The 17,722-nt window shown below is 37.4% G+C and overlaps 1 protein-coding gene across 9 annotated transcripts in view; it reads left to right on the top strand.

Annotated features, from left to right (window-relative positions):
* Window positions 1-17,722, top strand: part of IFT81 (intraflagellar transport 81) — a 196,933-nt gene that overhangs the window by 132,186 nt on the left and 47,025 nt on the right. For 8 of the 9 annotated variants that reach the window (XM_059140884.1, XM_059140886.1, XM_059140883.1 and 5 more), the window contains one exon: window positions 8,247-8,393. In XM_059140884.1, the coding sequence (XP_058996867.1) occupies window positions 8,247-8,393 (147 nt within the window). Of the gene's footprint in view, window positions 1-8,246; window positions 8,394-11,800; window positions 12,017-17,722 lie in introns of those variants that run through there. The other variant, XM_059140889.1, reaches the window with a different exon arrangement.

The following is a 17,722-nucleotide window of genomic DNA, read 5'->3' as shown; positions in this document are numbered from 1 at the left end:
TGCTTAGTTTCCTTACCGTCTGCCAGCTGTGGTAATAGAGCACTTTGTGTTTTTATCTCTTGGGTGTTAAACTTGATTTTTTTAAATGAAAGCTTACCTTAAGTGGTATAAAATCAAAATATTTGTAATCTTTAATGAATTAAAGGCAATATATCTTTTCAGGTTTCAAGTTAGTTTGCAAGTATAGAATAAGTTAAATTTTAGTGTCTAGGCATTTATCATTTAATCCACAGCTATAAGATTGGGAGGGTATAAATGTTGTTCTGTATTTCTAGACAAACGCTTCAAATGAAAGCCATAGATTATCTGACAACAACCCAGTCAGGAGTTTCGTGTGATGAGCATTCTGTAACATTAGTATCACAGATACTAAATTTTCTTTTTTAGATGCTAAAATTTTTAAAAACCTTTTTATACTGGAGAATTTAAACTGTATACAAAGGTAGAGAAAATAGTTCAGTAAACCCTGCGTCCCAGGCTATAACAATCATGGCCATTCTTGTTTCACTATACCCCAGACCAATAATAGTAATCTAGTTTTTTTAAAGCAAATCTTAGACTTTGTATCATTTCATCTATAAATATTTCAGAATGTATGTCTAAAAAATAAAGGCTTAAAAATCTTAATAGCATACCACATCTGAAAAATGTCATAATTCCTTGATATTGGCAAATATCCGGTGTTCATATTTCCTGGATTTTCTTTCTTCCTTCCTTCCTTCCTCTGTTCCTGTCTTTCCTTCCTTCCTTCCTTCTTTTGTTGCTCTGTTTTAATTGGGATACTTACAGGATTCATACACTGCATTTCATTGATATGTTTAAGTATCTTTTAATTCGTAGCTTCTCTTTGCCACTTATTTATCTATTTAATAGTTTTCTTGCAGTTAATTTATTTGAAGAAACTTGTTTATCCTTTAATAGTGTCCTGTTGATACCATTGATTCCTTCTTTGTTTATCAGCAGGATTGCCTCTATAAAAGAAACCTCTCATCAACATTTTGATTAAACTGAACTATAGTTCATTTAGGAAAGACAAGCTACATACTTGATTCTTTAACAGTTTTCCAAGAGAATTGGTTTCCTCCAAGTCATTTTCATTCTCCATCAATTAAGATAGTTTTTCATTTTTTTAGTTGCTTATTTACTTAATGTCATTATGAATCATTGATGTAATTATATTTGGTAAGTTTAAGACATTTTCCTTAATGATGCTCAAATTGTCCCATTTTTGGCCACTATGAGGTTTTTCAAGTAACTTCTGATTCCTTTTTTTTTTTTTTTTAAAGATTTTATTTATTTATTTGACAGACAGAGATCACAAGGAGGCAGAGAGGCAGGCAGAGAGAGAGAGAGAGAGAGAGAGAGGGAAGCATGCTTCCTGCGGAGCAGAGAGCCCGATGCAGGGCTCGATCCCAGGACCCTGAGATCATGACCCGAGCCGAAGGCAGCAGCCCAAACCACTGAGCCACCCAGGCGCCCCCCCTTTTTTTTGTTTTTTTAAAGATTTTGTTTATTTATTTGACAGAGAGAAATTACAAGTACACTGAGAGGCAGGCAGAGAGAGAGAGAGAAGGAAGCAGGCTCCCTGCTGAGCAGAGAGCCCGATGCGGGACTCGATCCCAGGACCCTGAGATCATGACCTGAGCCGAAGGCAGCGGCTTAACCCACTGTGCCACCCAGGCGCCCCAACTTCTGATTCCTTTTTAAGATTCTATTTGTCAGGCACCTGGGTGGCTCAGTGGGTTAAAGCCTCTGCCTTCAGCTCAGGTCATGATCTTAGGGTCCTGGGATCAAGCCCTGCATTGGGTTCTCTGCTTGGCGGGGAGCCTGCTTTCCCCCCTACCCCCCGCCTGCTTCTCTGTGTACTTGTGATCTCTGTCAAAAAAAAAAAAAAAAAAAGATTCTATTTGTCTTTGATAATGTCTTTGCTTTCTGGTATGATTAAGATATTTCTGTGCTCATTTTTTATATTTCCTATCCTAGGCTTAGAATTAGACTTTCTTCTATGAGTCTGATTTGCTTTAGTAGGAAATAATATTTAGATACTGAAATCGGGGTATTAGGACTTCCCATTGCTCCTGGGTGGTCATTATTTTTAGATCTTTTTAGTGGACAAAGCTAAGAGGTAGTTTTTTTCTTCCTTCCTAATGTACACCATGAGTTCATACTTACCCTTCCAGGTCAGATTCAAGGCTTCTGGGCTTCTACTTAGCCTTATCAGTCTCATCTTTCTCCTTATCCCACATGGGAAATTCTGGTTCTCAGTAACATGAACATAATTTAATCCATTTCTTGCTTTTTTTCTTTAATTTTATTTATTTATTTGACAGACAGAGATCACAAGTAGGCAGAGAGACAGGCAGAGAGAGGGAGAAGCAGACTCCCTGCTGAGCAGAGAACCTGATGCGGGGCTCGATCCCAGGACCCTGGGATCATGACCTGAGCCAAAGGCAGAGGCTTTAACCCACTGAGCCACCCAGGCGCCTCTCCATTATTTGCTTTAATCCACACTTTACACACAATGTTTCAAAATAAAAGCAATAATACTGCCACCAAAAATATGATTGCTGCTGAAAATTATTTTTCAGTTTGTTTTGTCCTTAGGGTATATCCCACTAGGGATAGACAAATTACTGTTTTAAAGTCACTTAGAATAGTTCTTCTATATGGTTATGCCATAAATTAAACTGGATATGTATATATGTTTATTTTTAGAGATTACTTTTTAAAAATTTATTTATTTATTTTAGAGAGCAAGAACCCACACGTGAGTAGGAAGGGGCAGAGGGAAAGGGAGAGAAAGAATCCTCAAGGAGATTCCCCACTGAGTAAAGAGCTCAACGCAGGGCTCCATTGCAGGACCCCAAGATCATGACCTGAGCTGAAATCTAGAGTTGGCCAATTAAACAACTGAGCCACCCAGGCACCCCTAGGGATTACTTTTTTGGGGAATAATTTATTTTATAATTATTTAAAATATTTACATGATTCCAAGTCAAATCTAAAAAACAAGAAATACTCAAAGAAGTTTCTAGCATCTACTCTGATGCTATCCACCATAATCTTTCCTTCCCTTACAGGTAATTTTTAAAAAATTATATACTTTATTACTCCATTAAAAATAATAGTATATTACATAGACTCATATAACTTGCTTCTTAGAGAACGAAGAGTATATTATACACATTTATTTTCCATGCTTTTTAAAAAAAATTTTTTTAAGATTTTATTTACTTATTTGGCAGAGAGAGAGAGGGAGAGAGCAAGCATAAACAGGGGAATAGCAGGCAGGAAAGAAATGGGCTCCCTTCTGAGCAAGGAGCCCGATGTGGGTGGGCTTGATCTCAGGACCCTGGGATTATGACCTGAACTGAAGGCAGATGCTTACCCAACTGAACCACCCAGGCACCCGACTTTTCAAAATTCTTAATGATATATGCTAGTTAATAGTAAAATAATCTTTATTCCCTTTTTTTTTAACAACTTTATTGAGGTACAATTCACATACCATACAATTCACCTATATAAAATGCACAATTCAGTGACTTTTAGTATATTTAGAGTTGTGGAACCATCACTACATCAATTTTAGAACATTTTTATCAGCTCAAAAAGAAACCCTTTACCCATTAGCAGTCACTTTGCATTTCCTTCCCAACCCTAGGCAACCAAGCTGTCTCTATAGAATTGCCTATCATGGACACTTCACACAAATGGAATCATACAATATGTGGTCCTTTGTGCTGGTGTCTTTCACTTAGCATAGTTTTTTTTTTTAAAGATTTTTATTTATTTATTTGAGAGAGAGACAGTGAGAGAGCATGAGAGGCGAGAAGGTCAGAGGGAAAAGCAGACTCCCCATGGAGCTGGGAGCCCGATGTGGGACTCGATCCCGGGACTCTGGGACCGTGACCCGAGCCAAAGGCAGTTGCCTAACCAACTGAGCCACCCAGGCGCCCCCACTTAGCATAGTTCTTAAAGTTCACCCATGTTGTAGTGTGAGTCAGTACTTTATTCTTTTTGTTATTGAATAATATTCCATTGTATGGATAGGTCATATCTTGTTTATCCATTCATCAGTTGAGGGGTGTTTGGGTTATTTCTACTTTTTGACTGTTACAAATAATGCTGCTCTGAACATTTTTATACGAGTGCTGTGTGAAAATATCTTTTCTTTTGAGTATATTCCCAGGAGTGGAATTGCTGTTTCGTATGATAATCCTGTGTTTGACATTTTGAGCAAATGTCAGACTCTTCCCAAACCAGTCCAACCAATAGTGTAGAAAGGTTTTGATTTCTCCACATCTTTGCCAACACTTCTTGTTATCTGTTGGTTTTTTGTCGTCTTCTAGTTCTTCTTCTTCTTCTTCTTTTTTTTTTTTAACTATAGCCATCATAGTTGGTATGCTTATTCCTGTTCATAGGCCCCACTGAGTGCTTATACCACAGTTCATGCAGACAATCACAGTTAGACATTTAGGTTGTTGCCATTCTTTTGCTATTACAAATCATGATTAAGTAAGCAGCTTTTTGTTTATGTCTTGGTTTATTTTTGCCAGTGTTACTTTCAGGATGTAGTCCCAGAGTTGAGAGTACTAGGTACATTTGATAGATATTGCCAAATTCCTCTCCATAGAGGTTATAGCATTTCATGTTCCCACCTCAGTGTAGGAGAGTGCCTGTTCCCTCACTGCCTCCCTGTAGAGTATGTTGTTGAACTTTTAGAGTTTTACCATCCTTGTAGGTGAGAAATCATATCCTGTGATAGTTTTAATTTTTGCTTATCTTACTGTAAACAAGGTTGAGCATCTTCTCACAAGAGTAACAGTCATCTTAATTTCTTTTTCTGTGAATTGCCCCGTCATGTCTATATCCTCATTTTTCTCAAGAGTTGTTGGCCTTTTTTTCTTTATATATTAGAAATAATTACCTTTGGGGGCACCTGGGTGGCTCAGTGGGTTAAGCCGCTGCCTTCGGTTCAGGTCATGATCTCAGGGTCCTGGGATCAAGCCCCACATCAGGCTTTCTGCTCAGCAGGTAGTCTGCTTCCCTTCCTCTCTCTCTGCCCGCCTCTCTGCCTATTTGTGATCTCTCACTGTCAAATAAATAAATAAAATATTTTTTAAAAAATTAAAATAAAATAAATAATTACCTTTGGAGCGCCTGGGCAGCTCAGTCAGCTAAGCATCCGACTCTTGATCTCAACTCAGGTCTTGATCTCAGGGTCGTGAGTTCAAGCCCCATGTTGGACTCTGTGCTGGGTGTGGAACCAACTTTAAAAGAAAAAAAAGAAGAAGAAGAAAAAGAAATATTTGCTCTTTGTCTGGCTTATAATTCTAACATTTTCCCCCAGTTTGGTATTTGCCTTTTTACTTTTGTTTTTTGTTTAAAGATTTTATTTATTTGACAGAGAGCACAAGTAAGCAGAGCAGCAGGCAGAGCAGTAGGCAGAGGGAGACGGAGAAGCAGGCTTTTCATTGAGCAGGGAGCCTGATGCTGGACTCGATCCCAGGACCCTAGGATCATGGCTTGAGCCGTAAGCAGCCACTTAACCTACTGAACAACCCAGGCGCCCTGCCTTCTTACTTTGTTTACAATGTTACATCACCATGGAAAAGTTCTTTTTTTATTTTTTTAAAGATTTTATTTATTTATTTGACAGAGAGAGATGACAAGCAGGCAGAGAGGCAGGCAGAGAGAGAGGAGGATGCAGGCTCCCTGCTGAGCCGAAAGCCCGATTCGGGGCTCGATCCCAGGACCCTGAGATCATGACCTGAGCCAAACGCAGTGGCTTAACCCACTGAGCCACCCAGGCACCCCAAAAAGTTCTTTATTTTTATGAAAAATCAAATTTACTTTATTTTTATGAAATCAGATTTAATAGTTTTTTTCTTTTATTATTTCAGGTTTTGAGACATATTTAGGAATACTTTCTCCTCTTGTAAGTTATAGAGAAATTTGCCCAAGTTCTCTTTTTTGGACTTCTCTGTTTAATTTTTTTAATTTAAATCTCTGATCTATTTAGATTTTTTTTTCTAGTTATGCTATTTATTTTATATAGCTATCCAATTATCCAATTGTCCTAATACCAGTTAATAAAAAGTCCACTTTTTCCCCTATGGATTTGAGATTCTAATTTAAAAATGCTATTGGATGTATTTCTATATTTTCTGTTTTTCCATTGACCTGTCTGTTCAGGTACTCATATAAACTTATTTACAGGAGCTTTATAATCTAGTTCAAATAACTGATAAAAGTGGTCACCTTCACCTCTAGTTGCTGTACTTTTTTTTTTTTAAGATTTTATTTATTTTTTTGACAGAGAGAGAGATCACAAGTAGGCAGAGAGGCAGGCAGAGAGAGAGGGGAAAGCTGGTTACCTACTGATGTATCAGTAGAGCCTGATGCAGGGCTCAATCCCTGGACCCCAAGATCATGACCTGAGCCGAAGGCAGAGGCTTAACCCACTGAGCCACCCAGGCGCCCCCAGTTGCTGTATTTTTTCAGGGTTTTTTTTTTTTTTTTTTTTTTTTTTTTACAATTCTTATTTGTACGTTTTTTCAATAAGCTTTCTTATCCACTTATCCAGCTCTTGAAAAAATTAATTTTTAAATTGTTGGGTTTGTACCTCGGAACTTACATCTTAATGATATCTGAGTCTTCCCATCTAAGAACATGTTATGTGTTTCCATTTGTTCAAGTTTATTTTTTGGTTTGTTTGAGTGTTTGTTTTCCCTCAAAGTTTTGGACTTCTCTTGCTTACATATTTTATTTTTTGCTCTTATAATTGAGGGCTTTTCTTTCCTTATGTCTTCTTCCTCATTTGTCTGTAAGTGCTATTGATTTCATTACTGTAGTTTTCCCATAGATTCTCTTGGGTGTTTTAGGTTTATAATCATATACAATGAAAATTCCAACTTTTCCTGTCAAATTCTTATGCTTCAAATTGCTTTCTCTAGTCTAATGGTATGAACAAATACCTTCAACACAATATTAAATTATAGTGGAGTTAGTGGGCATTTTTATCTTATTTCAGATTTAGTTTCTCTGTTAAATAAGATCCTGGTTTGGACTGAGTTTTATACTTATTTTTTATTATGCTAAGGAAGTATACCATTGATTCCTCTCTGGTTCTGGTACTCTTATCATTCCTTCTCTCTCTTTCTCTCTCTCTCTCTCTCTTTTTTTGGCTGGAATAGAGAGAAACAAACTCTATAGAGAGAAATATTCCTTCATCATCTGTCTTTCATTTTTTAAAAAAATATTTTATTTATTTGACAGAGATCATAAGTAGGCAGGCAGAGAGGCAGGCAGAGGGAGGGGGAAGCATGCTCCCCACAGAGCAGAGAGCCTGATGCAGGGCTCGATCACAGGATCCCAGAACCACGACCCGAGCTGAATGCAGAGGCCCCAACGAACTGAGCCACCCAGGCGCCCCTGTCTTTCATTTTTTAAACAGAGAAAATAGACTTGTTTAAAGGGTTTGCATTAGAGATTTCCCCTCCCCTGTCAGATTTGTGTCAAGAAAATATTTGTACTATTTCACTTAAGAGGACAGTTTGGCTAATGTTTTTCTTAAACTAGTACAGCCATGGTTCACTTAAGGAAATCCCCCAAGAGTGGCTTAGTAATATAAAGTACTGCATTCATGGCTAAGAACAGCCATCTGGATTGTGTAAACATTTGCCTAATTCTGATGAGTCACATGTTTGATTTTAAATCTGCACTTTATTTATTAGAATGCCCCAAATATAATCGATGTTTTAACATTTCATTTTCAAAGTATGGATATTGAATTTAGGTAAGATAATCTGTGTTGTAGTTTTGAGAATAAAACATTCTTGTTTTCTTTCAGTGAAATGGAACCTACCATGCAGAAAAATAAAAGACTTAAGGAAAGCTTCTATTTATGTACCTAGAAAGTATCTTCATTAACATTTGAATGTTACTTGACAATATTTTAATATTTTTATTTCTAATGTATTTTGTTTCGCTGCTATATCAGCCTGTATTTTCAGGGCTTTTATCTTCTGAATGTTTTGGGGTTGATATTTAGTATACATTGCATATTCATATTGAACAGATAACTGGTGATGATAGGTAGTAGGGCAAAGGGTATTGGTTAGGAGAAGCCAACCTAATACTGAAAATTTAGCTTGATAAAATCTAAAAAATTGATAATTTCACAGGATAATAGAAAGTGGATAGTATGTCTAATTTTACGTTCATTTTTAATGCTCAATTAGGCATCCATTATTTCTCGTAAAAAAGAAGCCAAAGCTGAGGAACTTCAGGAAGCAAAGGAGAAGTTGGCCAACCTAGAGAGAGAGGTGTCAGTGAAGACAAATCAGACCCGTGAATTTGATGGCACCGAAGTTTTGAAGGGAGATGAAGTAAGTTGAGGTATCTAATGGGACAAGGATATGAGTATTGTTTTTGTTTGAAAACATTCATGTTTTTACTTTTTTGGCTTGAATATCAGTAATGAAAAGTTGATTTTATTTTATAAAACCCATTTATTTAAAACTAAAAAGTCTTTGCAATAATATTAAGATATTCTTGCTTAGAATGACAAAGATCTTAATGACTTTGTGAGATAATGTTCCAGATTTTTACTCTTTAATTAACCAAACTTATATTGGATTTATTAATTATAAATATTAAGTTATAAAAGTAAAGCAAAGTGAGTAGGAACTAACAGATAAGACAAAAATTCTTATTCATTGATAAACATTCCAGAAAGGGCTGAGAAAATATCACTAAGTTACTTTGCCCCTGGGACTTGTACCATTTAAATGACTTCATTGTAGATGCTTGTAAATTTTAAAAATACAACTCTGTCTTGTGTTGCTATATACTTTAATTTTTGAACAATGTTTTAACAGCTGTTATTTCCTTTATCCTTCTGTCAGAGTGGTGAGATTAGTGGGACAAGTAACATGTCATAACATGATTGTTATCATATATATGGCTAAACTTAAGCACCAAAAATATAACCCCCATCTCATTTTCATAAAATTAGCTCAAGAAAGAATGAATAAATGAAGCAAAATGTCTTTAGCACAGTGCTTTTTTCTTTTAAGTGAATCAATTGATAGGTGTTATTTTAATTCCTAATCCTTGCCTGTATTTTACCACTTCTTACAGCTCTTTTATTTTATATTAGCTACTTAGCTACTAGGCCTCAGCAAAAGCTACTTCAAAAAGCTGCTCACATTCAGACTTCATTTTTGGTTTTGAACAGTTACCAAATTCATACTGTTACAAAATTGGCAGTGGACCTTCACTGGCCACACACAAGTCTTGAGTTGTTCCCACGGTACCACTTTTCTCTGTGGTGTTTCTGATTGTTGCCTCCCAGTATGCTGTTAGCTTTCTGCAGAGTAGTAGATTTCAGCAGTAAGCACGTGACTGAAAAATTCCTTTGGCTTTTAACATCCGCTTCCAGATTGCTTTAGGAGATGGGAATATTTTAAATGTTACTTGGAAGCCAACAGGGTGTGCTTCATGACATCCTTGCAATCTGGGGTGGGGTGGGTAGAGGTTAATTATGCAGTAATTTTGTTTTATAAGAGACCCGTGCTACCTCCTACCATTTTTGTCTTTTCTTAAGAAAATGCTGCCCAACTGATAAGAAATACTGATTACCGTGGCCACATTTGGCATGAATAGTGCTTATAAATTCAGCATTAGATATTCCTTCTATGCAAATGTGAGGGGAAAGAACATAGTGCCATCCTATTAGGTTTTAGTTTTGATCAATTATAGTGAATAGGAGAAGAGTCTGATAACAGGAAAAGCTTGCTTTTTTTTTTTTTTAAGGGGAAAGAGAGAACTTTGGCAATGATAAGGTCAACTTGGTTTTTAAACAATATCTGGTCAGAAACTAGAACAAACCAAGTAAATCACTTGGCAGTTACCTAAAAGAACAGAAGGTATTGGGGAACATTAAGCATAATTTTGTAAAGAACAAATCTTGGTAGACCAGTTTTATTTTCTACTTTGATGAAGTGATAGACCATATGGACAAAAGGGAGGAAGTTTGTTATACTTAAAATTATATAATATAGCTGGACTTCAGTGAGGTTTCATTTGGTATCACATGGTGATCACCAAAAAATCATGTTTCTTGCCACCCATCTGTTAACACAGTTGGTGAGAGGGTATCGAGTAGTAGCATGGCATTTAGAAAGAATAACTATACCAGGAGGCACGGATAGGAGAATGAGGAAGAGGGGGGGCCTACATTAATTGAGCACTTTTTATATGAGGCTCTGTGCTAGATGCTTTGCAAACACTTGTTTACTTCTTATATTCTTGTTATTGTTATTTACATTTTACAATTGAGTGAAGCTCAAGGAGATTGTAGATGCACTTATAGGTAATAAGTGGCCAGCCTGGGATCCAGGTCTTTCTCACATGTTCCTATTTGACCTTGAGCAAATCACTTCTCCATCTATAAAATGGGGTGGTTGCTCTTTATTGTCATTATGAGGAACACACGAAATAATGGATGTCAAAGCTTCCAGGAAACTGGAAGGCTCAGTCAACATGTAACATCTGGCATCTGAAAGTCACCATTCCTATGAGCCTCATGTTACTACATGTGTGCAAGGTGGTATAGTGGAATGGTTAAGGGCATGGGCTCTAGAATTTGGTTGTTTGGGTGCAAACCTTGGCCTTGTCATCTTACCAGATGGCTAACCTTGGGCAGCTTCCGTAACCTCTTTGTACTCAGCTGTAAAATGTGACTGTTATCACTGTATACCTCCTAGAATTATTATTGTACAGATTAAATGAGTTAATACCTGAGAAGTGCATAGAATAGCACGAGCACATGCTGAGTGTTCAGTAGTTGTTAGCTCTTGATATTTTTATATTTTTGTCAGTCACATGAATGAAGAATTTGAAAGCTAAGAATATGGTTTACATATTTGAAATTGGTATTTCCTAAAATGGGTACAATTCAATAGAAGTAAATATGAAAAAGGTTTTTGTTTTTTTCTTTTTAAAGATTTTATTTATTTATCAGAGAGAGAGAGGGGGAGAGAGTGAGCACAGGCAGACAGAATGGCAGGCAGAGGCAGAGGGAGAAGCAGGCTCCCTGCTGAGCAAGGAGCCCGATGTGGGACTCGATCCCAGGACGCTGGGATCATGACCTGAGCCGAAGGCAGCTGCTTAACCAACTGAGCCACCCAGGCGTCCCTGAAATAGGTTTTTTTTTAATGGATAAATAATTTGCACAGACACAGAATGCGATAACACTAATGAGAGTCATTTTAGCTGCTATTCACTGAGCAGTTACTGTGTGCTCCATCTTTAAAAACATATCCTTGATGATGGTTGCGCAATGATGTGAATACACTTAATGCCATAGAACTGTACACTTAAAAATGGTTGAAAGGGTAAATTTCATACTATGTGTGTTTAACCACAATAAAATACACATGCAATATATCCTAATTCAGCCTCTCAAAAACACCTGTGAGGTTAAAATTATCTCCATATCGTGATTGGGGAAATAGGCTTAGAGAAATTTAGGTAACTTGCCTAACGTCACACAGTTATTGAGTTGCCGAGTAAGAATTTGAGCTCAGGTCTGACAGTCACTAACTGTTAGCTTGCTAGAAGCTGTATGACAGTCATTTGTTTGGATGTAAACCTTCGTTCCTTGATTACCCATATGTGGTTATTTAATCTTTTCTTGGAAAAATTTAGGAATGTTACTGTGTTAATAAGGATAAATGTGACAAATGCTATACATATAGTAATTTATATTCCTTTGTTGTTTTCTTTTTAGAGGTCAGCTAGCAGTTTTTAAAGTTGGGTATTGAAGTATGCATTTTGATGCTTCCTACTACCATTAAAGTTAATATTCCAGATGTTACATTTCGTCTGAGAATTTTAGCTCTTCTGTTTGCAGATGACAAGTGCTACAGGCATTTGTTCCTCCCTAGACTTTTTCATTATTATTCCCTGGATGTTTCTTATTAATAAAAAATGAAGTGTCTAAAAATGCTCTTCTTTTTCATTATACTTTGGTTATCGTTTGAACATTTCATTTTCATTGTATTGCCTTGCTTAATTACAGCAGTAGGACAGGAATGTGTTTATCTCTTATTGTGCCAGACTTCTGACATGGGTAGGAATTTCTAGAACTGTTGAAATTATCTTCTCAGTGGTAAAGGTTTTCTTACCAGTCTAGTCTATCTTGATTTCTTTCTCTTCACACAGTATTTGGTAGGTGATAAGAAGGTTAAATTTAGAGACTCTAGGCTCTTAACATAACTAAAAATTGATGATAATGAGTGTCTTTTATATCTTGAGGTTTTTTATATTGGATTTTAGTATGTAATAAGTATAGGGATGCCTGGGTGGCTTAGTCAGTTAAGTGACTGAGCCTTTGGCTCAGGTCATGATCCCAGGGTTTTGGAATCAAGCCCAGGATTGAGCCCCACATTGGGCTTCCTGCTCAGGGGGAAGCTTGCTTCTCCCTCTCCCTCTCCCTCTGCTGCTCGCCCGGCTTGTTCTCTCTCTCTCTCTGTCAAATTAATTAATTAATTAATTAATTAAAAATCCAAGTGCAAATCTAGCTGAATTGATATTCTCAAAAGAATTTTGAATGATATTCTCAAAGAATTTTGAATGCTCTCGTATGTGAGAGAAGTTACCCAAAATTGCCATGGAGCTTTGTCCTTGATACCAACCTATTTATTATTCTTATCAATAATTTTAAGATTAATTGTTAATGGTTATTAGGCAGTTACAATGTGCCAGACAGCATCCTAGGCTTATTATATATGTTATCTCGTTTATTTCATTGAACAACTCTAAGAGATAGTTATGATCATTATTCCTAGATTTTACAGATATGGGAACTGAGGCACACAGAGGATTTGGCTAACTTACCCAAGATCACATGGCTAGTAAATAGTAGTATCATGATTTGAATTGAGGTGGTCTCTCTCCAGAACCCTAAATTTTCGCATGACAGGAGGCTAGAAGGAATAGTCAGCCTGAGAGAGATGATAGAATTAGGGTCAAAGTCATCTTGGGAGGCAGGAGCATTGTGCTGAAACAAACAAAATGCCATTAACAGGATAATGAACACAATGTTGTAGAATTTGAGTTTTGCCTGCCACCTCAACACACCACTCGTGAGTAATGCAGCATTAGAAAACAAATTATTATATTCCACTAATAAAAATTTAATATCCTATTTATGGTGAAATTATGCCTGGAATACTATTTTACATTTTTATGTTTTAAGAAGGACATAGTCAAGGCAGAGTCCCGTTGAAGGTGACCAAAATGCATGAAAAATCTGGCAATTTTCATAGAAAGAATTGACTGAGAACAAAAAAAGGCATAATAGAATTGCATTTAAATTTCAGAGGGTTTATGGAGAAGATTGTGTGCGTAAAAAAGAGTTTATTAAGGTTCAGACCTGAAACTGCTATTCTTAGAAAATCTTGTTTGCAAAGTTGGCCCTTGGCTAGCATCTAGGAACTTGGAATTTAGAAAGATTCCCACCATTCCCTGAAAAGAATTGCTCACTCTGTCTTAACTGTGTATACAAAGAATGTGGTTTATGTTGAACACCTGCTTTGCTTCCCAGACCTTGGACTTTTGGTAAGGGCTGGGCAGAGAGTATGCCTCCGTGATCAACCAAATGTCTGGGTGCTGAGTCTCTGATGAACTTACCTGGTTGGCAGCATTTCACACATAGCGTTATGACTCATTGCTGGAGGAATTAAGGGAGAAGACTCGTGGAAGCTTGCCCTTGGTTTCCTCTGGATTTCAACCCCTGTGCCTTTTCCCTTTGCTGGTTTTGCTTGTATGTTTTCACTGTAATAAAGCATTGCCAAGAGTATGACTACATGCTGAGTTCTGTGAGTCCTCTTAGCAAATTACTGAACCTAGAGATGGTCTTGGGGACCCCTGACCCAGATGGATTAGTATGCTTCTTGTTTGTTTGACAGAAGGCAGAATTAGGACTAGTGGTGAGAAAAATATTTGATTGACTATAAGGAAAAAGTTCTACAACTTAAGCTTTCTTCAGTGGTGAAGCAGGCTGCTGCTGGTAAAAAAGAGTGCTCCACTGTATAAAATATTATGACGGGGCACCTGGGTGGCTCAGTGGGTTAAGGCCTCTGTCTTTGGCTCAGGTCATGATCCCAGGGTCCTCCAACCCCCTTGCCTCTCTGCCTATTTGTGATCTCTGTCTGTCAAATAAATAGATTTTTAAAAAAACTTTTAAAAAATATGACAGGGGTGCCTGGGTGGCTCAGTGGGTTGGGCCTCTGCCTTCGACTCAGGTCATGATCCCAGGGTCCTGGGATCGAGCCCCACGTAGGGCTCTCTGCTCAGCAGGGAGCCTGCGTCCCCACCCCCACCCCTGCACCTGCCTGCCTTTCTGCCTACTTGTGATCTCTGTCAAATAAATAGATAAAGTCTTTAAAAATATATATTATGACAGAAGCTGGATGAGGGACACTTTAGAAGTGTGCATTTAGTAGAAAAAAAGATTGGACTGGATCAATGTTTTGTAACTTTTAATCTTAAAAAATCTGTTTATACAAGTAATACTTGAATACATTCTTATGGTATGAAAATCAAACAACACAGATAAAGTAAAAGTCTTCCTTGACTACCTGCCAAGTCCTTCGGTCCCTTTACCAGAGAGAAACTACTGCTTCCAGTTTTGTGTATCCTTTCAGTCTTTTCTCTAAAGATAAACCTGGATAATACTCTTTTGTGGGTTTTTAAAAATATAAATAGTTTTGTACTGTGTGTATTGTACAACTTGTTTTTAATAAAATGCCTTGGAGATTTTTCCATGTCAGTAAATGAGGAGGTTAAGAGAATTCTGTAGAGGTTAAAAGAATCAGCTCTGGAGCCAGAACACCTGTGTGGAGAGCTCTGCTTGGCCACTTATCAGCTCTTCAGCCTCAGCGTAGTACCCAACTGCTCTGTACCCAGGTTCCTTGCCTATAAAGTGGTGTAACTGCTGTGGAAAACAGTATGACAATTCTTCAAATGTCAAACCCAGAATTACCATATAACCCCAAAATTTCCCTCCTAAGTTAGAATCCTCATGTGGTTTTCTCTTAGGACTTTCAAAATACAAATTATTGCTGTTATTCTAAGTTATAATAACTTGAATTATTTGGACAGGATTTTAAGTATTAAAATAAGTGACCTTAGTTTTCCATAATTTGGAGTGCTTTTGAAATGTTTGCATAGAATTATCTAACTTTATGGAGGTTTCAGTGTGAGAAGAGACAGAAAAACAGAATTATAGCAAACTATAATAATTAATGGTTATACATTTGACTCTGAGTTGTTAAAAGGTTGCTATAGTCAGTATGATTTTTTTAAAGATTTTTATTTATTTATTTGACAGACAGAGATCACAAGTAGAGAGTGAGTGAGGGGAAGCAGGTTCCCTGCTGAGCAGAGAGCCCGATGTGGGGCTCGATCCCAGGACCCTGGGATCATGACCTGAGCCGAAGGCAGAGGCTTTTACCCACTGAGCCACTCAGGTGCCCAAAAGATATTATTTATTTATTAGGAAGAGGGGGAGAGAGAGAGAGAGAGGAGTATGTGTGGCAGGCAGAGGGAGAAGCAGGCTTCCCACTGAGTAAGGAGCACAATTCAGGAATTGATCCCAGGACTCTGGGATCAAGGCCTTGAGCCGAAGGCAGATACTTAACCGACTGAGCCACCCAGTTATCTCAGATAAGTTGTTTTTAGATACCTGACCACAAACCAAAATTTGCCATTTAATCTGTTAGCCTCCGTTAATACTTTGGTAAGTACAAATTTTGCTATTTTGTAGGAGGCAATTTGAGTGTGATGACTCTCTCTCTTAATGGAAGAGCAAAGAAGAAAGTCTTTCTCTCTTGCAGTAGTCCCACATAGCTGCTGATCTTTCCCATCTTAGTCATCTTGATATCTCTGAATCTCTGCTTTAATTATTTGAAAAAGCAAACAAAAAATCAGCCCTAATGATGCAGTGCTGGTACCCTTCCTAGAGTTGTCGTTCAAATAAATACATGCCTTTTGGTTCTGAGCTTTTTTTAAAGATTTAATTATATATTTTAGAGTGTCTGGGGGAGGGACAGAGGGAGAAAATTTCAAGTAGACCCCCTCCCAAGCGTGGAGCCTTATGCGGGGCTCGATCCCATCACCCATGAGACCTCGACCTGATCCGAAACCAAGAAGCAGTCGCTCAACTGACTTTGCCACCCAGGCGCCCCAGGGTCTGAACTTTTTTATAGCAACACATGAACCTCTGGTTAAGGTTCTCTTGGCACTTCATGCATTGAAAGGTCACTCCTGGTTGGTGGTGTATGAGTATAGAGTCCACTGTGTTTGCAGTTATGACTGCTTTGAAAATGTGCTTGGTCAAATAGTGTTTGTAAGAAGCTTTAGAAGGATCCCACCAGTTCATTCTACAGCTACCGATAGAAATCCTAGAACTAAATTGCAAAGATTATGAAATCTTCTTTAAATACTTCAAAGAGAAGCACAGTGAAGATAAGGGAATCCTGGCAAGGTTTGTTGCAGCTGTCAGATCCCGAAAAATTAGGAATCAAATTTTGACACTTGTAATTGAATCATCCACCCTTCTCAGTGAGCCCAGGCAAACCTGTGATATTTTTAGAACCTCTCAAATCATATTACACTCTTTAGAGTTCATAGCAGGACCCGAGGCCCCTAAAATTTCCCAAGAGATGGAACAAAACAGAATCAAATAAATTTGGCTCAATTCACTGTCATAGAAGCAGTGTATTATGCATGCAATCTAGGTAATGTCACAGTTGCAACCCCAAATTTAAAAACTTTTCATAGCAAAACGTTTTTGACAGTTAAATGCTTGGACAGCAGTTGAAAAATCCATTATCTCTAATATAGTAACAGCTTTGCGGTGGTAATTTGATTTATAATAGAAGCACAGAGACCTTGGATGGTATGATTAACTGTGTTTCACAGATGGATGTTCCTATGCCACAAGTTTCATTTAAGACAGATTTCTACCAGCATATATCATATTGCTTATTATAGACTTTTGCAAAAGAATTAGGAATTAACTACCTACTACCATTTATAGGTAATTATATTGCTTACGCTTGGATTGGTAAAATTTTCTAATTTTAAATTTTTTAAAAAGATCTACATACTTGAGAGAGTGCAGGTGAGCACAGAGGGGAGGGGCAGAGGAAGGAGAGAATCTCAAGCAGGTTCACCCTGAGTGTAGAGCCCAGTAGGGGGCTTGATCTTTGGACCCTGAGATCAGGACCTGAGCCAAAATCAAGAGTCAGATGCTTAACCAACTGAGCCACCCAGGTGCCCTCAAATTTTCTGACTTAAAGTTAAAAGCCTAATACAGCTTGCAAAATATTAGAGTAGTATTTGTATGCGTGTCTATGTTGCACTAGTTATGATGGGTCATTTGAAAAGACTATCATTTTAACAGAAAACAAAGGTTGCTTTGAAACTTTTTTTTTTTTTTTTTTTTTTTTTTTTTTTTTTTTTTTGCCTTAGAACAAATATCTTAGGCCAGAATTCAGGGAATCCAAATGATTTATTGGAGCATAACATGAAAAGACAGCCTCTTTGGGTTTTCAAGTCTAAATTCAGACAGAATAGAAGACACTGACAAATGGGTGAAAAAAATCATGGTCATTGGACATATTCATGCTACTCTTGGACAGTT

The sequence above is a fragment of the Mustela lutreola genome, chromosome 11 (genome assembly GCF_030435805.1).
Source record: "Mustela lutreola isolate mMusLut2 chromosome 11, mMusLut2.pri, whole genome shotgun sequence".
Lineage (NCBI taxonomy): Eukaryota > Metazoa > Chordata > Mammalia > Carnivora > Mustelidae > Mustela > Mustela lutreola.
Note: the sequence above shows the minus strand (reverse complement) of the source record. Positions and strands in the feature narration are given on the sequence as shown.